General features: G+C 36.1%; 1 protein-coding gene across 1 annotated transcript in view; it reads right to left on the reverse strand.

The window, feature by feature from the left end:
• si:dkey-172j4.3 (diacylglycerol kinase eta) overlaps positions 1–24,066 on the reverse strand; it is a 128,001-nt gene that overhangs the window by 50,575 nt on the left and 53,360 nt on the right. The window contains exon 4 of the mRNA XM_059354919.1: positions 685–795. Within this exon, the coding sequence (XP_059210902.1) occupies positions 685–795 (111 nt within the window). The remainder of the gene's footprint in view (positions 1–684; positions 796–24,066) is intronic.

The following is a 24,066-nucleotide window of genomic DNA, read 5'->3' on the forward strand; positions in this document are numbered from 1 at the left end:
TTTATGTGTTTTTGTAGTCATTATTCATCTCTTGTGTCTCTTTGTTGTCATTGTGTCTGTTTGTTGTTGTTATGTGTCTCTTTGTAGTTTTTTTTTCTGTCTATTTGTTGTTTTGTGTCTCTTAGTAGTCATTACTCATCTCTTGTGTCTCTTTGTAGTCAGTTTGTGTCTGTTTCTTGTTGTTTTGTGTCTCTTTGCAGTCATTACTCATGTCTTATGTGGTTTTGTAGTCATTTTGTGTCTCTTTGTAGTCATTTCACATCTCGTGTCTCTTTGTAGTCGGTTTGTGTCTCTTTTTTGTTGTTTTATGTCTTTTTGTAGACATTATTCATCTCTTGTGTCTCTCTGTAGTAATTTTGTGTCTCTTTCGAGCCATTTTGTGTCTTTTTGTAATCACTTTGTCTTGTTGTAGTCACTTTCAGTCCCTTTTCTAGTTGTTTTGTGTCTTTCTGTGGTTGGTAGGTGTCAGTGTGCCTCACATTGTGCAGGTCAGAAGGACCTGTGGCCTGCTAGGCCCATTCAGTAATCCATGTCTCAACCATATCTAAATAGTTCTATAGTAATGAATCTCAGGACTGTTTCCAACCTGTGAGTTTGGTTTCACAGCTCACTGAATTGTATGTGCAATGCTTAAAAATCCCATAAACATTGTGTTCATTTAAACAGTTTAACACATGCATGTACCTTGCAGTCTTTGGCGTAGTAGAGGGTCCTCCCTCGGAGTTTGAAGTACCTCCTCTTCCATCTCTGGAAGGAGCTGGTCTGCTTTAAGAGGATTCCCTCCTTCACACTTTTCTGTAGCGAGACAGAGAGCGGGCAGAAAGAGGAAGAGCAGAGAGAAAGAAACAGATGTTAGTGCATGGAGATCCTCTGAGAAGTGACAGTTATTCTTCCTGGAGTTCACACATAAACAGAAGGAGATCAGACTGCAAAGTGTCACATCGATGGCTTGTGTTTTCTTTGCTCAGACGAGCAGCGAGGTGTTGACAGAATCTGTCAGGACAGGACACATTCACAGAAACGTCTACTTGAAGGACCACGACAGCGTTTTTCTGCGGTTTTAAACACCTTCCAGTCATTTACTGGAATTAATGTTAATAATTAATGATCAGATGTGAACTGAAACCCATTTCTGCCAAAGTGACGAACAAAACAAACATTTTGTACATCATTATAAAGAGAAACTTTCTTAAAATGATTTAGGAATCATAGTTTGTGTCAAGTTTTTATTTATTTACCTTTTATTATTATCTTTATTATTATTTGTGTATGTATGTTATTTGTTACTCTGAAAATGTACAATAAAAATATTTTGAAAAAAAAATATTTAGGAAGTCTCTAATGTTATTTTTTGCAACACTAAGTTATTGTTTTGAGACACTAATTTAATTTTGAGTAAATAAGTCACTTTTTTTTTTTACAAAATAAGTCATTATTTTAAAACATTTAGTCATTATTTTGAGTAAATAAGTCATTATGTTGTAATGTAATTAACTCAATATTGTGAACTGCTAACTAATTATTTTTGAGATAACATGTAATCATTTTGAGATATTTACTAATATTTAAGTAATATTTTTAAGATAAGTGATTATTTCAGGATACTTACTCTTTAATTTAGAGTTAACGTTTACTTATTATTGTGAAATACTAACTCGTTATTTTTCAGAAAACTGGTAATTATTTGCGGATATTTAAAATTATTGCGAAAATAAGTCATAATTTTGAAATAGTTAGCCATTATTTTATGACACTTACTAATATTTTTTAGAAAATAAGTCATTATGTTGTGATTTTAACGTATTATGAAAAACATACTCATTATTTTGAGAGACAGGTCATTAGCTTGAAATATTAATTCGTTATTTTGAGAAAATAAGTCATTTCACGACACTAAATCATAAATTGTGATTTGTCTTTTTTTTTAAAAATGTTTCTCATTATTCTTAGACACTAAATCATTCTTTTGAGAAAACAGGTCAGGGAAATTTTTATTTTTTAAGAAAAAATAAGTCTTTTGTTGAGATAATAATTATTTTGTGAAAATAAGTAATTTTTACGATACTCAGTCATACATTTGTGATACTCATTTCGAGCAAATAAGTCATTTTTTCTAGAAAGATTATCAATATTTTGAGACACTAAATCATTATTTTTGAGATGTGGGAACATCAGGAGGCCTCTGGAAATATTTCCAGAAAAAATAGCATCTGTTAAACAACAAAAAGAGGACGCTACATCTTATTATGTATTAGATATTAATCATATAGAAAGAAGGCGGTTGACAGTGACGAGTCGATGCAGCAGGTAGCAGCTGCAGCCGTCCGTGTCTGCATGAAAAATGATTAACACGGCCAGAATGCATAATTGGATTTGACACCATGGATTTCATGTTTGACTTCGTCTCTGTCTCTGCTTATCGCACACTTTCACTTTCACTCTCTCTCTATTTATGAGAACATGCCCTGAGAGGACAGAATGCACCATGGGTAATCAATCTCAGATAGGACATCGGGGGTCGCCATGGAGATCCTCATTCCTCCAACGAGAGGATACCCGGGCCCGGTGATACACACACACACACACACACACACACACACACACTAAGACACACACACACGGATGTTAAAACTCTGATCACGTTACTGATGGCTCCCTGCGTACCTGCGTGTTTATCACCGGCTGTAGCAGCATTCCTGCACGGCAGCTTTCAGTTAATCAGCCTCCAAAGACAAACTGTGTCTTTCCCATCAGATAATCATGCACGTGCATCAGTTTGTGCACGCACTTTCTGTTTCAGTGCATTCTTTGTACTTTTTACATTTCACTCACTGTGTCCTTGTATTTCACTGCAATGTATAAAAGTCCTGCAGCTCTATGGAATCAGCACAATCATGACTAGAAGTGGGAATAACTAGATAATATATTTTGTGTAGAATTACACAGCTATAATGACATAAATTATATATAAAAAAAGAAAAAACGCAAGCTGAATTTCTTTGATAAATCATTTTTTTAAAATTGGAATAAAATGGAATTTATATATACAACACTTTCCCAAGAGTCCACAAGTGTCATAAATATTGGAAAAATAAATCTGTCTCCACATGCTATACATATCAAACTATTTGCATTTTACAGCCTCTCCTGTCCTCTCCTCTCAGCTCTGTGTAAACAGATTTTCAGTGAATATTTGTCACTTTCTTTCTTTCTTTCTTTCTTTCCCTTCCTTCATGGAAAATTCAATTGTATGTTTATATTTAATCAATCCAACCAGCTGTCTTGCAAAGTTTCCAACCAAAATTGAAATAAAATGGGATTTATATAAACACACAACACTTGCCCAAAAGTGTCACGAACATTGGAAAAAAAAGTGTCTCCCTATGCTATACATAATAAACTATTTGCATTTTACAACTTCTCCTGTCCTCTCCTCTCAGCTCTGTGTAAACAGATTTTCAGTGAATATTTGTCACGTGACCGTTCGTCTTGGCAGAATCAATCATGGCTTCACAGTGTCGCTGAGGAGCAGAATTTAATGTTTTTAACAGGATCTAGTTATTAAAAATTGTTTATTTTTGGCAACGTTTTAAATGAGACATGTATAATAAAGTGATTTTGATGGAAATATCACAATTTAAAGCTTCGATTTGGTTACTTTTTCCAAAGGAAACTTTCATAACCTACGAGCCGTTCAAGAACTGTCAGAAACTTCACATTCTGGCAATGATGCTGGTTTTCATAGTTTCTTTCTGTGGTAAAAGGTTTTTATTTTTGGTGATCTTTTGAAGAAAAAATACTTTTCAAACACAACAGTTTGAGTTTGCCGATACGAGGGTTAAAACAGAAATGCTCTAAATAATTTTCATGTTGAAAAATACAATAATCTGCTCTAGAATCATGAATCATCTTTATAGAAAACAAACATTTCAATATCATTCTGTACAATCTAAACTGTCCCACGTTATTACGACAGGAAATGACTAACCACGCATACAAATGCCTGCAGACTGTAATCATCAGACAGTGCATAACGTCATGTAATTATCATTTACTTCCCTGATGTAATTTACGTCAAAGGTAACAGCTTGCACAACCTGCACTGCCACTATAAACTGTGGGCAAAGGTAAACTGTGTAAACATGCATCAGATGTGTTGAAACACGTACAGAGAGATTGCATGCATAAGCAAATGAACTGGTAATTTCCACGTTAAGCTGGAAAAATTCTTAGAAATCAACTGACTGTTCGGCTGACTGTTTTATGGATTGTTTGACACTGAATCTAGCACCACAAATGGCTAAAAATCTACATTATCAACAGTTTAGGTGAGACTATTTTGCTTCCATAACACGTCTTCTTTTAGACTAGTGGAAAGAAAAGATCCAAAATAAACACTGAGGTGTTGATTTTGCAAATCCTTTGTGACACACATTAGATATCTAGTGCTCAAACTTATTTTTTTTTGTAAATATATAAACTAATTATGTTTTTATTGACACAGTGCAAAGTGGGGATCTGCTCCTGTAGATTTTTCCTAAAATCACCAAAAGTTAGCATTAGATAATGCCTCATTTGCATATTTAAACAAAATTCCCGAAACTTTTTAATACATTCAATATATATATATATTCAATATATATATATATATATATATATATATATATATATATATATATATATTATTCATACTCTTTTAGAAAATTTTTCTTCCTTAAAACCTAAAAACCTTTCAAAAAAAGTTATCTTATGGTTGTCAACAGTATTATTTTTATTTATGGAGTGATTAAAATACATTACCTAATTTTCTTCTGTCAAAACATTTGATTCTTGTATAAAATTAAACAGATATTATGACCTGGCTCAAATGTTCAGATTTCTGTTCTGGAAATGTATGCAAATTAAAGCATAATTAATAAGACAAAATAACAAAAAAATGTTAAAAATAATGGTCTTAATGTAAGTTTCATGTAGATAATGTATATTAGTTAATCATGTTTACCCTATTGCAGTGTCTTAAGTATTATAACACAACTTTATTGACATTTAAAACAATTTTGCACCTTAAATAAAATGACAAAGAAGTGCTAAAAGGAAACTGGAAGAGAGGGGGAAAGGATATTGTTCTGTTATCTCCAAATCAGTGGCAGGCTGCTAAATTGCGCCGCAGAAGAAAGAAAGGAGAGACAATGACAAAAGACACTTCTTTCCACAACACAGGTATGTTGTTTATCTAACGCAATCAAGCGGCGTTCTCAACAGGGCGGGCCCGAAGCGCTTGGCTCAGCAGTGACTTGGCAGGGGCTTCGGATCTCTGCATGATCCGGGAAATCTGCCCTGAAGGAAGAAAGATCCGAGACTCAGACGGGAGCTTTGCCACCTGCATAACAACTAGCAACGAGCCGCGAGCTGACAGGAGGACAAGAGGAGGTGTGTGAACCTTTAAAGTGAAAGTGTGTGTGAGACATACAGCCTCAGTGCATCACCGGGTTCAGCCTTAATGCATAAATGTGCACGTATGTGCCACATTTTCTTTCCTCATAGACATAAAGCTGATTTATGAGCCCTGAAATATCCACAAACATGCCACATGAGTAGCCATTTTTAAAAACAGATTAAAAACCTATGTTTTTTCAACAGCATTCGCTTGAACTGCACTCTCAGAAAATAGAGTACAGAATTGTACCTTTAAGGGTGCAATGGCTTGTCACTGGGGCAGTACCCTCAGAAGGTACTTTTTTGTACCCTTATTTTGAAGTACAAAAATGGACCTTTAAAAAGGGTACAAAATTAGCCTTTATAGGGTACAGTATTGTACCAGTATTTCATTTTATATATTTTTGTGTATCTACATTATACAAAAAACAAATAAGTTTTCACTTTATCAGAATGTTGTTGTTTTTTTATTTCCCATTTCATTTTCATTTAACTAAACAATGTAAAATTGTTTAAAATGATAAAAGTATAACTAACCTACTGCTGAAAAAAGACTAAATCATTATTTAAACAATAATTAATATTTAGGCTACTGTAATTTGTAGAGCCTAACACAGATTGTCTATTGTACCCCAGCATGTAAAAGGAAGGGTACATATATGTACCTTTTACCACTTGGGTACCCATATTTACCTTTTTGGCCCTCAAAAAGGTACATATAGGTACCTTAAGGTCCAATAATTGGCCTTAGGGGGTACATTAGTGTAGATTGTACGTCGGGGGACAAAAAAGGACTTTTTACCCCTTTTTCTGAGAGTGTGTGTGCGTGCGTGTGTGCATGCGGGCGGTTGCTAACAAGTAGCTAAATGAGGCTATAGTGGTTGTCGGGGACATTAAACGTCATCACACTGGAAACGGACAGGAACTCTCTCACTAGTTGCCTCACAGCCTCTAGTTGTGTTTTTTTTAGAGCTCCTGCAAACTCTTGTAGATTGTAACAAGATTGTAACAATTTATCAGGCTGTGGTTTCACTAGCTCAGGGGGAGGCAACCTGCGGCTCCGGAGCCACATGAGGCTCTTCAGGCCGTCTGCAGTGGCCCCCTGTGGCTGTGACAAAAAACAAAACAAAAAAAATGCACATTTTGATTTTCATTTATCATTGGTGTAGGCCCAAAGCAATTTGTATTCTTCAATTGTAAAAAATGTGAAGCTTATATAGGCAAAAAAGCATTTAAAAAAAAACAAAACATATTAGTCGATTAAAATGTGCCTCCTAGCTTACAAAAATCTTAAAAAGCTTTGACCTATAAATTTTACCAACTTTAAGTCTAGCTTTGAGGTCTAATTTTCGATTCCAAACTCCTAAATCATATAAATAAATGCTGATTTTGACCAATTAGTCATGTTGGTAGACTAATTTAGACTCAGGAGACGATTTTATATTTATTCAAAACAAGGTTTGCGGCTCGATTCCGACAATTGTTCTCTTATATTGACCAACAATGGCTCTTTTTTTGGTAAAGGTTGCCGACCCCTGCACTAGCTTGTCCAAACTGCTTGTTAGCTTGTCGGAGAGCATCTGAAGCTAACAGTAGTGATGTAGAAGTCATGCGACCGTGGTGCAGTTCATTATAGCAGAACTTCATCCGTGAAGATTAAAACAAAACCTGTAAGCATCATAAACGTGAGTTTATTTTCTGCAATGATCCAAAATGATCGCATGCAAAAATTCTCAATAGACCACATGGAGATGCTAACTTCAAGTTGGGCTACAAAAATCCGTCATTTTGTTTCCTCTCTATGTCACACATTTACAATCTGTACAGGATACAATGGTTTAATCTGCAAATACACGGAGGGTTTTCCCCTCATTTCTTCCCATGTTTACTTTCTCTCTCTTTCTCCGTCTCTCTTTAACTGCATCATTTCTGTTTACATGTCCTGTTCTCACTCCCCCCATCTCTCTTCCCATCTCAACGCCATCAATCTTCAGTGTGTTGTCTCTTCATTTTTTTTTTTTTTTTTCCTTGTCTCACTTTCTCTGCCGGCCTGTCTCCGCAGTAATGGCCTTGGCTGTCTGAACAGAGGGAGTAATACAAGGCAGGAGCACTTTGGAAAAGCAGCGATCAAATTGAATGCATCACTCCATCACCACCTCATATCTCCACCTGTGTGTGTACATGTGTGTGTAATGACTCACACGGCTTCTTGTGCTCCCACAGTGCATGTTTCTTTCTTAGAATAAATGTGCCTTCGTGCCCAGAGGGAGAGCAAATCTCATATTGTCACACAGTTACAGAAGAAGAGAGGGCGGGGGGGATCGGTGATAGATAGGGCCAGTGGTTTGGATCATTAGTGAGACGAGATGTGGGGAAAGAAACAGAGCTGTGTCACAGTGGCAAGGGAAACAAAATAAAAAGATACGATGCAGGAATTTCAACGAGCGGGAACTCTGGGGAGTCGACATGAAAGAGCGTAAAAACAAAAGAACAAAGAGGAAGGAAGGAAGGAGAAAACAGACAAATAAGAAGGTGTAAAGGTCTCTTCTGACTGAACCAGCTGATAACGACGAGGTGCTACACCCCTCTTACACCGATCGGGCTTATCCAAGGTTGCCACGGCAACACCAACAGGAGCCGTCAGTCAAGAAACTAATCAGAGTGGTTTTGTTTGACAAAAGGCCGCTAATGACATAGCAACCAGTGATACAGCTGAAGGACATGCAGTACTGTAACTTAGACCAACTCAGTGAGTGGCAGTCTGGGGTTGAAACTTATTGAGGTTTGGAAGTCCTGTTTTCTTTTTTAAATAAAGGCCAAAAAATGACACTTTAAAACATGGGTCTCAAACTTGCGGCCCGCGGGCCAATTGCCCTCGTGATGATATTTTGCGGCCCCCACCTTGACATGAAAGTTTAATGCGAGTTTTATATGAATGCCATTTTAATTACTTTTTTTTGGTAATTTTGTGCCCTTTTAAAATAATTTTGTGTCTTTTAAAAAAATAATTTTGTGTCTTTTTAATATTTTGTGTCTTTTTTAATAATGTGTCTTTTTTTGGTCATTTTGTGTCTTTTTTAAGCAACTTAGTTTTTTTCTGTCATTTTGTGTCTTTTTAAAGTAATTTAGTTTTTTTCTGTCATTTTGTGTCTTTTTTAGTAATTTTGTGTTTTTCTCTGTCATTTTGTGTCTTTTTCTTTTAGTAATTTTGTGTCTTTTTTCAGTAATTTTGTGTCTTTTTTAAGTAGTTTAGTTTTTTTCTGTCATTTTGTGTCTTTTTTTGGTCATTTTGACACTTCCTCCAGCAGCCCCCAGGTAATTTGAGTTTGAGACCCCTGCTGTAAAAGCAGAAATTAACACCAGATTGATTTCAAATGGCAGACGGTCCTTGAATTAATGATCTATGACAAACGCTGCCGTCTAGAAAACTAATCAAATGTTAGGTTTGGGTTCAAGCTGCTAATGTTCATTTCTAATTACAGGTCCCCAAAACCGACATAATAATTGTCAGAACTGTCTCCTTAGCTGAGGCAACAACCCACATCTCGATGAGAGGCACAACTTATGTCGGCTGTTAACCCTCTGAACCCGACCAAAAGTATGTTTTCTTTAAAGGGTGGAGAAAAAAAACTGTCTTTATCGGAGAAAGAAACTATAAAAACAGTCATTATCATCTGAACTTGAACTTTCCAACAGTCCTTGAACAGAAAAATGCCATTTCATAACATGTTTCGAAAATGTTTCATAATCTAGATTTCAAGGGCTGAAAGTTTGAAAAAGTAACCAGAGCGAAGACCTCTTTATTCTACATGTCTCATTTAAAATTGTGCCAAAAATAAACCGTTTGCCCAAACCAGATCCTTTAAAAAACATCAAATTCTGCACTCCTCAGCCGAGCAGAGAGGCCATGAATGACTCAACGTTGACTGACCTACAGGTCGTTTACACAGATCAGAGAGGAGAGGACAGGAGAGGTTGTAATTAGACATTCTGATAATGTAAATAGTTTCACTGCATGTGGAAAAGTGTTTCCTAATATTTGTAACATTTGTCTGCACTTGGCAAACTTGGTGTTACTTGGTATTTTTTGTACTTTTACAGAGAATTCACTGTCACATTCAAGACCATAAAGCGACTGAATAACACTAATACTCCTATAACAAAAATATATATATTGTCCCATTATATTGATTTATATTTTTGCTCTTTTTACATTTTACTCACTGTGTCCTTGTATTTCACTGCAGTGTATAAGTCATGCAGCTCTATGGAATCAGCACAATCATTGCTAGCAGTGGGAATAATTCAAAAATGTCTTTTGTACAAAATAACACATTATAATGACATAAATCATAAAAAAGAAAAAAGGCAAGTTGAATTTCTCTGATATATATATATATTTTAAATGGAATAAAATTGAATTTATATATTCAACACTGCACAGTGTCATGAATATTTTAAAAAAGTGTCATGGAAATTTTAAAAATATTTATATACATTTACAGATTTCAACATCTATTTTATGGTTAATGGGAAATAATAATAATTAATAATATAAATAATAATTTATGGCATTCGCACTAAATCTAGAATAAAACTAGAAAAAAACCCTGTAAATTAAATAGTGAATTTCTGGATTTCATTTTTTTTTTACAGTGCACATACACAGGATCACCATGGAGACAGATGACATACAATAAACATTATTGTGCACATGTAAAGTGTGGCTACAACATGTGTGACCTTCTCACAACAGCTCCTCTGGGCCACTTGTGTACCTAATATGTGTTTGATTAAGTTGCCTGATTGAATAAGAAGAAGGCTTGCAATCTGATTGGCTGCTGCATAGAGGTGTATCAGCAGTGGAAAGAAAAAAAAAAAAAGCGCCCACGTGTACGGTGCATACGCCTGCGTAAACATACAGAACATATGCAAAGGTCAGGCGGAGCACCAGCTCGCGGTCATGCTGCAGACACACCCTGCATGTTGGTGTTTTCCTGCGCTCTCCTCTCCAGCTGAGAGATGTTGTCAGACAGATCAGTGTATTCATTAGAGCAGGACTAATTACATCACAACAATCAGCCCCGCTAGAGCTGATGTGCACACACACACATGCAGAGAGATGGAGAGGAGAGCTGTGAAGTGGATGTGCACACAAGAGCACATTAACACATAAACTTACTCATCTGCAAAATGCTCACACACTCAAACAGAGCTCTGAGGTGCACCCACACACACAAATCTGACTGATTCAACCGTCGACTCAGCTGCATTTAACAACCCGACCGAGTGCACACGCGGTAAAAAACACACCGCCAAATCACACGCGAGCAGCCCTGCATGACTGATCCATCATTTCTATTTAATTCCTCGACAGCAGAGTGACCCACGGACCAAATAATGTGCTGACATTTAACTACGTTTGTTGGTTGAGAAACAAGTGTTTCACTGCCATTACAAGTTTACCAGGCAACAGTGGAAGAAGATGAACTCCCAGGGCATTCATTTTTTTTTTTACATTTTACTCACTGTGGCCTTGTATTTCACTGTAATATAAAAGTCCTGCAGCTCAATGGAATCAGCACAATCACGGCTAGAAGTGGGAACAACTCAAAATGTCTTTTGTGCAGAATAACACATTATAATGACATAAGTTAAAGTTCAATTTGTCTGATGAATTATTTTTAAATGGGATAACATGGAATTTATATATGCGACACTGCACATAAGTGTCATAAATATTGGAAAAAAATAAAAACTTTTTCAGATTTCAACATCTATTTTATAGTAAATGGGAAATATACGTATATGTAATACAAGTATTTCACCTTTAAATCTAGAATAAACAATAAAAAATTGAATTAATTTCTGGATTTTATTTTTTATTTTTTTTACTGTGCACATACACAGGATCACGATGGAGAAAGGGGATATAGAATAACCATTAAACATACAACATAACATAGTTTGATTTCTCTAAAATAGGAATTTGTACATGTAAGCGCCCATTTATCAGAGAAATTTAACTGACAAGTGTCATTGTGACATATAGTGACAAAAATATAATCATTAAAAAAGGGGAAAAAACGCAAGCTGTATTTCTCTGATTATTATTATTTATTTTTTTTAATAAAATGTAATTCATATATTCATCACTTTTCCAAGTGCCCACAAGTCTCATGAATATTAGAAAAAAATGGGTCTCCACATGTTATACAGGTGCATCTTAATAAACTAGAATATGATGGAAAAGTCCATTTCCACTAGTTCAAGTCAAACAGACCCAACCATGTATTGAGTCATATAGATGAACATACTTTTCAGAGGGCAACATTTCCATATTAAACATTTTTTAGAGACACTGAATTTTAGGTCTTCATTAAATGTAAGCCGTAAATCATTATAATTAGAATAAATAAAGACAGAAAATGTTTCATTGCGCATGTAATGGATCTATATAATGTGTTATTTCCACTTTTTGAATTAAATTACTGACATAAATAAACTTTTCTATGATATTCTAATTTATTGAGATGCACCTGTAGATATTGAACTATTTGTAGTTTTACAGCCTCTCCTGTCCTCTCCTCTCAGCTCTGTGTAAACAGATTTTCAGTGAATATTTGTCACTTTCTTTCTTTCTTTCTTTCTTTCTTTCTTTCTTTCCCTTCCTTCATGGAAAATTCAATTGTATATTTATATTTAATCAATCCAACCAGCTGTCTTGCGAAGTTTCCAACCAAAATTGAAATAAAATGGGATTTATATAAACACACAACACTTGCCCAAAAGTGTCACGAACATTGGAAAAAAAAGTGTCTCCCTATGCTATGCATAATAAACTATTTGCATGTTCACAACCTCTCCTGTCCGCTCCTCTCAGCTCTGTGTAAACAGATTTTCAGTGATTATTTGTCACGTGACCGTTCGTCTCAGCAGAATCAATCATGGCTTCACAGTGTCGCTGAGGAGCAGAATTTAATGTTTTAACAGGATCTAGTTATTACAAACGGTTTATTTTTGGCAACGTTTTAAATGAGACATGTAGAATAGATTTATATAGAATAGAGAAGTGATTTTGACAGAAATTTCACAATTTCAAGCTTTGTTTTGGTTCCTTTTCTCTATCTATCAGTTCTTCTTTTAACAAACTGAGCCACTGTCAGCCTATAAATTGGCACATTTATAGACAGAATGATGTCTTTGATATCTCATGTTTATATATACTGTATGTGAACCTAAATCTTAAGTAGGAAACAGATTGGCTTGGCCACTGATTTCTTGAATAGATTCACGCTCTATTCACAAAGTCTCAATTCAACTCGATTTCTGATGTTTTAGTTACAATACCGATTTTGCTTGAATATGAAAAATTGTACAAAGTAGAATCTAACTTGGTGCATAATTAAAAATACTAATGTTTACATTAAGAACTGACCCCAAAGCAGTTACATGAATGCATTTTTCTTTTTCTCTTTTACACAAGACTGAAGACTGACTTGACTTGCAAAATAATTTAAGTAACACTTTGTTGATTTTGTTCTTTTCATGGAAATTGAAAAGTAAGAAAAATAATAGACCACTGCCAGCTTCCTCCTTTAAAACAGTAACAAGTTGGTACCGTACCAACATAATTAAATTCTTCTCCAGCAGCAAATAAAACACAGACAAAGAAGTAATACAGAAACCAAAACTGACTTTGAACCAACATAAAAACGGCTGCTGGAGTGTCCAGTGTCCTTTCAGAATAAAATAACAATCAAACAATCCACCTGCAGTTCTAATTAGGGCCATCACAAAATCTGACTTTCACTACACAATTACTGTGGTCAAAAGAAATCACAATAGAAAATAGACAATATATAGACAATTTTAAATAAATACATTACATTTTTTAAAATGTAATGTATTATAACGTATTGCCTCTTACTTGTACAATAATATATTTTATTATAAGTCTGTCAAAAATGTTTGTTTGTATATTTTGCTATTTTTCTACAAGTTATATATATATATATAAATAGTGTCATATATATATACATATATATATATATATACATACATACACACACACACACACACACACACACATATATATATATATATATATATATAGGGTGTTAATTATTTCTATTTATAAATATATCACCCATAAAGTTGGAATATATTTTTTATATAATATTAATAATATAAAGATATAATATATTTGACATCTTTCCATGAAATTATTGTGACAGTGTGATTTAATTCTTGGCAGATAAAGTGCATATCTTCTCAACACTTTATTAATCAATCTCTTCCAAACTTTTCACAATTAACAGAAGATTGTGTCTGAAAACAAAATGATTCCAACTTTATGAGCGTTTTAATTCTTTCTATTTCTTTCCATTATTGGTTGGAGTAACCAAATGTCCCTTCAAGTGATCAATAATTCTGATTCTGAAATAAATAAGTAACATGTAAATAAATAATAATGATAAAAATAATGTTCCTATCAGTCAAATTATCTTGGTTAACTGTCTATTTTTCCTCCTTTTTGGGAAAAGAATTACACTTAAAATATGAGTGTAAGGAGACAGAGAGAGAGTCTGTAACCATGACTGCAAAAAAAAAAAAAAAAAAAAAAAAATGAATGGAAACAGAAATGACTTAAGAGGCATATTATTAACATGACATCGATACTTCATGCCCCGGTGTGAATTTAAGTAGCGCAACCTTTAAAAACAGGCTCATAACATCCTCGGCTGTCTGTCCCCATGTGGTCTTTTATTCTGAAGTTTCCTGTCTCACACTGACCTCTCCCACCAGGCGACTCTCCTGTGACTTCTCTGTGATGTAAGTTGACTCCAGTTGGTCCTCGTGGCTGAGCTGGTCGTCGTCCCCCTGCCCTTCTGCCTCACAGCGGAACAACAGGGGCGCCATGCAGCACCCGCTGGGCTGACACAACCCCGGCATCCACCTCACTAATAAACACTAATAAAGCAGAATAAAGGCCTTTAACTCCCCTGAATGACTCTCAGAGGTAGAGAGGGACCTCTTCTCCTTTCTTTGACGCTATTTAGATCTTTCTCTACACATTTTCCTCTTTTACTCCAAACTTTTTAATCTATTTTTTCACAAAATTACCCTTAAATAATCCTTATATGGCTCCCTCACACACATACGCCGCAGCAGTGACTCTCCTTTCACAGCAGTAGCTCCCAAGACAATACAACAGCACTTCCTGTCTCTCAAACTTCCCCTGCCAGGTAGCCACGCCCCCTTCAGGTGTGCTGCAGGACACACCTCTGTTGTGTGTGTGTGTGTGTGTGTGTGTGTGCCTCACACACACACACACACACACACACACACACACACACACACACACACATTCTGGAGATAAGGAGGAGCATGCGCACACACACAGAGGAGTGGTTCTTGTAAGAACAAGCCTATTTCCTCGAGGCTATAAATAGAACTGGAAGAACCTGTCTGATTGGTGCACACGCGCACACACACACACACACACACACACAAACAAACATAGCAAACAAAATGCTGACATGACATAGGTTCAAAACACACCAACACTTGCAGGAATGCGCACACACACACACACACACACACAAAGAGGATGATGCTGCTTCTGCTTCAATGCTGATTTTATGACATGAAATAAGTTCAAAACACAACAACACTTGCAGGAAATGCACACACACACACACACACACACACACACACACACACACACACACACACACACACACACATACCTATAATGCTAATAGTGTAAATGTTGAACTTTCCGACAGTCCTTGAATGTATCATAGGTTGTGGAAGTTTCCATTCAAATAACTGTTACTATTAGAGAACTTATGATACCAAACGTTGATGCCAATAAGATGTAAAAATTATTGCCAGGTTCCTATCAATAGGTTATAATAGTTTTGGATTTTTCATGAGTTTTAGTTTTAGTTTTGTTGTGAATTTTTGTTTTCAAATTCAGCTAGTTTTAATGAGTTTTTAGAGTGAGTTTGCTAGTTTTAGTTTAGTATTTTTTTTTAAATGTTTTAGTTTTAGTTTAGTTTTTACTAGTTTTAGTTTTTTGTAATGGGGTATTTGTTGGGTGGGAGATTAAAAGAGGTCACAGTAAATTTTGCCTTTATTTCCTTTGTCTTATTCATCTTCATTATGTATGAAAAAAGTTGACAAAGACGAAAACGAAGGACATTTTCACTATAATTTTTGAATGTTTGCCATTGCAGCTCCAAAACTTTGGAATGAATTGCCACTGCACATCAGACAGGCCTCCTCGCTGTCTCATTTTAAGTCTCTTCTTAAAACCCACCGCTTCTCTTTGGCTTTTAACACCACGTAGTGTTGATTTTATGATTTTATGATTTTTTGTTGTTATTTGTAAACATGCATATTTTATTTTGTGCGGGCAGTACATTTTACATTTTATTTTATTTATTTTTATCCCATTTTTAATGTATTTTATCTTATTGCATTTTACTGTTCTATTGTTTCCTACATCTCTTTGTATTGTGTTATCTATTTTATTGTTTGTGCAGCACTTTGGAAACCTTGTGTTTCCTAAAATTGTGCTGTATAAATAAAGTGGATTGGATTGGATAATTTTAGTTCATTTTGTAAACACACAATACAGTTTCAGTTAATCATCATTATCATGTAACCTTTAACCCTTAAAACAAAGTCTGAAATCTCAAAAAAGCCTTAAAAGAAGTGAGGACCGGCCGAAATGTCTTCACTTTGCAAAAATGCCCTCACTCTGTTGGTTAACACACACACAGAATCACATCAGTCACATCAAGTCAAACTGATGGGGAGGTTAATGGCACAACACTCTGCTTAAGAGAGCTGGAAACGTCACGGTGATCACACAAACTCATGTCCTGCCAGCCTGCATGAGCTGTCCTCACTGTGTGTGTGTTTGTGTGTGTGTGTGTGTGTGTGTGTGTGTGTGTGTGTGGGTTGTTGCACAAGTATATTTTACATTGAACAATCCACAGCTGAAGAAAGTTCAAGAAAACTAGTTTTGACACAAACTGTCCATGTAAGTAAGGCTGCAAACAAAAATATTTTCAAAAAATGAGATCAATGCATTTAGTGTAACAGTCAAAAATGCTTTAGTCCTTAATGTTATTTACTATTTTTGCAAATGCCATAATTATATGGTATTATACGGCATAATTGGCTTCTTAGAAAAGTATCTCATTTTCATTGTTTTATGTAAAAGTAGGTCCCCATTAGTCACCAAATAATCTGTGTGAAATATGTTAATTCATGTAAATGGTGTTACTGGTATTTCCGGATGTCCCCATAAAGCCTGATTAAAACATCACTTCATCATTTCAGAGGTTTGAAAGTGTGTATAGGCTAACTAAGCTGTGGCAAATTTACAAAAAAAATGTCAGCTCACCACAACCTCTAGAAAGGGTGGTCCCCACAAGTGATGATTAAAACTCAAGTCCCCATGATGTATGAAAACCAGTATGTGTGTGTGTGTGTGTGTGTGTGTGTGTGTCTGCAGCCTACGCGCCGTCATCGGACTGCTTTCAGTGTCAGATCAGTGTCTCATCTGCCAAGGCAAATTACAGCGAGTGTGTGCGTGCATATGTGTGTGTGTGTGTGTGTGTGTTTTCTGCCAGTCGGCATATCATTCTGTCTTTAATGAGCAGAAACATGCTGTTCCCTGCAGACTCACTCACTGACACCAACTCTCTCTCTCTCTGTCTGTCTCCATGTCTCCCTCTCAATTCCCTTCAGTCTTTTTCCTTTTTTTTGTCTCCTCGCTTTTTCCTTTCCAAAAACTTTTTTTTTCTTTCTCCTCCACACCCCCCTATCTTTTTCTCTGCATCCAAATCACTCGTGGTTAAAATTAATTCCGAATCAGGTCAAAGGGATTCATTAGCGACTTTAATGAGTCATGTAGCGAACTTATTGAGGTGAGATGACTCCGGTAATCGCCGTGTTATCGCTGTCTTGTTCATTCGTGCTGCTGATAAGTAAAAAGGGCAGATGGAAACATGCGTGCCGCCCCTGGATCGCACCCTTTCTCATTTAATAACGTGACAAAGTTATTAATTTACACATTTTGTCAGCCTATTTGCAGCAGACAAAGGTGAGCATGAGTTAAGCTGTTATAGAGGCCTCAATTACTGCACATGCCACTGGGATTCAGAGTGTTTTTCTTTGGCAAAAGGGAGCCGGAAGTGTTGAATTTTTTCCCTTATTCTCCCAAAAAATACTGTAGAAATCAAGCAGAAAAAGAGCAGAGGGACAGTTAACCCTTTATCAGGCAAAGAACTATATTTGGTAACTTCAGTGGATATCAAAATGGGGTTGAGAAAAAACTTGCAAATTTACTAGATTGAAGTGGCAAATCCGCGTGAAAAAAGTTGCAGATTTAAGAGATTTGAAGTGGTGAATCTGCACCAAAAAGTCTCAGATTTCAGAGATTTAAAGTGGCAAATCTGCTTGAAAAAAGTCGCAGATTTACGAGATTTTAAGTGGTGAATCTACAAGAAAAAAAAGTTGCTGATTTACTAGATTTGAATTGGTGAATTTGCATGAAAAAAGTCTCAGATTAATGAGATTTAAAGTGGTGAATCTGCGAGAAAAAAGTTGCTTTTTCCCCCACTTCTTTCTCGTAAATCTGTGACTTTTTTCCAAGCAGATTTGCCACTTTAATCTAGTAAATTTGCAACTTTTTTTTATTTTGGATACCAAAGTTACCAAATACGGTTCTTCGCCTGATAAAGGGTTAAAGACATCCTAAACATTTACATTTTCTAGATGTCATTCGGACTGTGACCTCAGCACTTATACCGTTAAAAGCCGTTAATTGGACTCATATTTCCAAAACAAAAAGAGCCAGAATAAATCTGAAGTGCATCCTGCAAACTGTGCTTCCTTACCTGAATACTTTACAAATGGCGCATGAATGAAAGATTTTAGCATTAAATATTACAGTATATTTCTGTTAGAGATATGGGGCCTCATTCATGAAACGTTAGTAGATTTGTGCGTAGATTTGCACATAAAAGCCTACGCTACTAAAAACCTACTCCGGATTCATGAACGCCGCGGCAAACTCAGATCTGATCGTAAACACGTGTGTATGATCATGAATGCTAATCCATCGTAAGGTGGCAGCGCGCTCCCGGTAAACAGCAATTAGCATGAACCCCGCCCATGAATTGCTAATGACCACCATATAAGGAGGTGTGTAGAGGCATCCTGTCAACCTGTCAGTCATGGCACAAAGAAAAAAACAGCGAGAAAGAAAAAATAATTTTTCCGAAGCGGAGATTGAAGTTATTTTGGGAGAAGTGGAGTCCAAAAAAATTTTTATTTTCATCTGTTAGTAGTGGTGTGACAGGGACAGGCAAAGCGAAAGCGTGGAGGGAGGTGACGGACGCAGTAAATGTGGTTTCTGTAGTGCAAAGAACTACGTCCGAGGTTAAACGTAAATGGTTTGACATTAAACTTGACGCAAAGAAACGCATTAGCGCACACAAAAAAAGTACATCTGCCACAGGAGGAGGACGCTCAGAGTCCAAATACCCCGTTGGTGCGCTCTACAACGGCCCGAGTAGCCGCATGCGCCTCATTGTATGCTCCTGTGGTGTCTGCGGGCTGGCCAGTGGGGTCATAAGCCACGGCGTCAGTGGGTAACCCCTATCCCCTATGGATATAGAAAGGTAAGTCCATATATAACACACACATGTGATTATGCAGGCTATATTCTTACCAATGAGCCAGCCGTCTCTCACAGCTCCATCCTCCAAACGCGTGCCAACTGCGAAATTACGCAGGATGAATGCGTCATGCGTCCCACCGGGCCACCGTGCCACAACGTTTAACAACACACACTTTGCGTCACAGATCAGTTGCACATTCACGGAATGAAAGTTTTTCCGGTTAATGTAAGCAAATGCATCACCGGATGGAGCCTTGATGCGTACGTGTGTGCAGTCTATGGCACCGATAACACCTGGCATGTTTGCAACTGCACTGAACCCCTGCATTACTTCTGTCTGCCGTTGTGCGTCGTATGGAAATTGGATATACTCTGGCATTAATTTAATGATACCTCTGAGAACTGCAGGCAGGATGCGTCAATTTACATAGATAATTCACAATTATGAGTTTAATCTGAATCTTAATCCCGCCAATTGCCAACTAATTTAACTAAATATGTTATATTTTTAATCGTTTGCCATGTTTATATCACATGTTTCAAAGGCATCTGCGTATTGTGTACATAACAGAACGCATTATGAATTAAAATTGTAATTTCCAACAGTGACGAGCATTATTTATATGCGTTCTTAAATTTACACAAGCACTACGTGTGGTCAGCAGCATGTGTAGATTTTGTTAGTAGCTACGAAAAGATCGGAGCTACTAAAATATTGATGAATGCGGAGATGCACGTAAATTTCCGTCTGCGAACGGTTTACACACAAATTCGTTCTGCTCACGTTTCATGAATGAGGCCCATGGTGTTTAGTATATTTCACAGTGAGAAAATATATTTTTACAAAACATAAATGCAAAAATGATAGCGTGTATAAATATTACAGTATATTTTTGCTACAAACACGGTGCCAGAGTATTTAACAGTGGAGTAATGTATTTTTAAAAAATGTTGTTTTGGCTGATATCTACATTTACGGTGTTTCATTGTTACTTAAACTGAAATAACTCATTTATCATTTTACGGTCTTTTACTGTCATGGTTTAGCAGTTTTTCACCGTAAAATGTACAGACATTTTTTACAGTGCAGCTTGTCCAGCTGAGAACATTTTCAACCACAAAATGTTCTGGTGACACGCGTGTAACAAACACTTTAAATGTTCTGTAATCTCCCATATTCAGCTTTATGCTTCACCTTAACTCATTAAATCACTTTAGGAAGACTGTTTGACTGTTTGACTGTGACAAGAAGTGACTTCTCCAAAATGTGGCTGTGACTGGAAACAGAAATGTGAAAAAGTATCTAATTTCAAGAAGCTTATTTTTTGTTACTAGGCTAAGTTTAAACTTATTTAACGATTCTAATCCATTGATGTCCTGAATTGCATTTAACTTGTTCTGACTATATTTCCTGAACAAATTGATATAAAACAAGTAACAAAAATATGGCTGTGACGTATACGTAACAAAAATGGTAATAGGCCATTCAATTGTTTGAATTATTTTAAATTAATATATGCTCTGCTGTTCAATTTGAAGTACATTTGACCAAATATAAACAAAAAATAATCCTATCCTGTCACAATTTTGATATACTGTATGTTGTGGAGATGCAAAGAAAAAGGCAAATTTGTGTTGTGTATCATAAACATTAATTCCATAAAGGCCCAATGTGACGCATATGTCACATCACAGATCTTTGACATTTAGGGGTAGTATCTTTTCTTTTTTTGTTATTAAACTTTTTATTTGAAGAAAAACAAAACAGCACATACATGTTGCTCTACATCTTGTAAACATGTCAAGTCTTTTCATCAAAACATAAAAAGAAAGAAATGGTTTTAAAGAATAAAAATAATAATAATATAAATAAAATCAAAATCACATCCTTGCAAAATCATTTAAACTCTATCACAATACTCTTACAAAGACATACTTATACCTAAATTGATAGGCAACTTGAAATTTTTCTTTTTTCTAAAACATCATAAATGTGTTCTATGTGGCCCACTTGGTCTGTGGTATATCCCCCATAATTTTCCTTCAAAGATAAATAGGTCTGGGTTCTTATTGGTTAATTTGTAGTCTTGCGATAGTCTGGCGACCTGCTCCAGGCCGCCGTGACCCACGTTTGGATGAGCGCTAAAGGATAATGGATGAATGAAAGCGACGAGGTGGCAGGAGGCGAGTAATGTGATGGATGTGTTTGCATTGACACCATCTAACACCGACTCCCACGGCAAGCTTAAAGAGTTCTGCCAAAGAAAACAAAGAAAAAGAGTAAAGTTGTTCGACTTTAAAGGCTCTTTTGCCGCAATAAAACATTAAAACCAAACATATTGCAAGAGTAATATGTTACCAGTACAAGGTCAGTCCGCTGTTTACTTTGGGATCATTAGGAGAAAGAAAGGAAACGGCTGTGAAGTTATCACACAGAGTTGTAAATCCTTATCTCAGTGTATTAGAGCCGCTCTGAAGTAATTTGGCAGCCTTAAAACTGAATGAATGAACTGAATCACTCTTGTAATACTTCCTGGATTGTTGTTTGCCAACCTGCACCCACCAATGGATCTGCAACAATGTCCTACAATGACTCGGACAATTTTTTTTAACATTCAAGATGAGAAAATAGTGTTTTATAAAAACAAAGATCTCTTATGACTCCTAAACTGCTTTGCCTTTCAAAATAAAAGACTATATTTAAAGAAATTGTTTACAGTGGACACCAGTTGTACATTCATTCATTCATTGGGGGTTAAGAAATAAATAAAAGGGTGCATGTAAAATGCCCTAATTTTTGGAAACAAAATAGTGCTCATCATAAAGTATAACTTGACAGGAAACCCTACAGATGTTTCTGTTTCTGCAGTATCACAATCGATTTAACCCTCTGAACACCAAACTTGGGTTGGGAATGAAGGTTTTATTAAAAAGATTGCCAAATAAAATATGCTATTTATCATACAAACAAACTGTTTAAACAGTCATTATCGTGAGAATTTCTTCCAACTTTCCAACAGTCCTCACACAAATAACGAGTTAAGAAAGTTTCCGTTAGAAAAAGTAACCAAAACTAAACTTAAAACTGTGATCAAAAATCACTTTATTCTACATGCCTCATTTAAAATGTTTGGAATAACTACATCCTATTAAAAACATTTAATTCAGCGCTCTCTCTTAGCGAGAAACTGCAGGCTGTTTACACAGAACTGAGAGGAGAGGACAGGAGAGGTTGTTAAAATACAAATAATTCAATATATATATATAGCATGTGGAGACCCATTTTTTCCCAATATGCATGACACTTATTGCAAAATGTTTTATATATTAATTACATTTTATTCCAAGTTAAAAAAAATATCTGGAAAATGTATATTGCGTTTTTTCTTTATTTATGATTTATGTCATTATAACTCTGTTATTCTGCACATAATGCATTTTTGAGTTGTTCCCACTTCTAGCCATGACTGTGCTGATTCCATAGAGCTGCTGGACTTATATTTTACATATAATCCAGTGAAATACAAGGCCACAGTGACTATATATGTACAGTCATGTAAAAAAATATTAGACCATTGTTTTCTTCAATTTATTGTTAATTTTAATGCCTGGTACAGATAAAGGTACCTTTTTTTAAAACAAATACAATAATAACAACAAAAATAACTCATAAGAGTTTAATATAAGAGCTGGTATCTAGACATTTTCCACGGTTTTCTTGATAATAACCAAAATAGGCATAAAAAAAACATGGAAAATGGAAGAAATCTAATATTTTTTTTCCATGACTGTATATCTTCTAAGCTACTACCAGCTTTTAAAACAAGAAGAAAACAGTGTACAGTGAATATCTAATCCAGTAAATCTGAACCTTTCATGTTTTTATGGACAAAACAAACAAGGTTCACAACATACTTAATATAAATATCTACAATATATATATATATATATATACTGTAGATATTTATATATATAAATATATATATATCTACAGCTGGAGTTTTTTTCCTGAGCGATAACAGCAGCTGTTTATTCATGAGTTACTGGAAACGACACAGAGACGCCGACACGTCCAGGTGCGTCTTTGCCAGGACTAATTAAAACAGACGCGCGCTGGCTGTTGCAGACACTGAACCCCCTGACCTTTCAAATATGGCCGTGTTTTTGTAATCACCGGGCCACACTGTCTCCCGGACGGACATCGTAGGAATGCTAAATGAAGCTCGCTCTGCAATGTCACCAGCTGTGATTAACAAAAAAACACACACACAACACTACTGTAGTTATTTAATTTCTCCAGCAGATGGCAGACTGAGCGAGAGATGGGGGTGGGAGAAAAAGGGAGGCAAGGTGATGGGGTGCACGGGGAGGGAAACGGAGAAGATGAAATGAAGGACAAGGAGACGGAAGAAAGGAAGAAAAAATAGAGAGAAGCATGGAGGGGAATGCAAAAGAAGAGGAGAGAAGAAGAGTGGTGCAATCATCCTTTTTTATCTGTTTGATTTGGTTTAGACTCCTCATCCAGCTGTGTGTGTGTGTGTGTGTGTGTGTTGGTTTATAAATAGAATCACACACTGGGTTCCCCTTGCGGACATACAAATCTTTCTCCACTTGGAGCATAGAAAGCTCACATTTGCTGGGTTTTATAGCAGAGGAGTGTTTGTTTTAGGCACTTTGCAACATGACACGGGTGGGGTTTAACACACTAAACATCCAAAGGTATTTAAGCAGCACCGAGACACATCTGTGAGGGCGTTTAATGTGCGGCTTCATGCCCGGGACGCAACCAGACGGCACCTGGACCGTCCCCCGGTGCTGCAGACTCCACCCATCTGGCGCTCAGAGGTGGCTAAAACAAACAAAAATAACGCCTGACACAAATTCGGGCGCTTTTTATGACACATACTTTCTCTTTTTTTTTTCCT

Source organism: Centropristis striata, chromosome 17, assembly GCF_030273125.1.
Source record: "Centropristis striata isolate RG_2023a ecotype Rhode Island chromosome 17, C.striata_1.0, whole genome shotgun sequence".
Lineage (NCBI taxonomy): Eukaryota > Metazoa > Chordata > Actinopteri > Perciformes > Serranidae > Centropristis > Centropristis striata.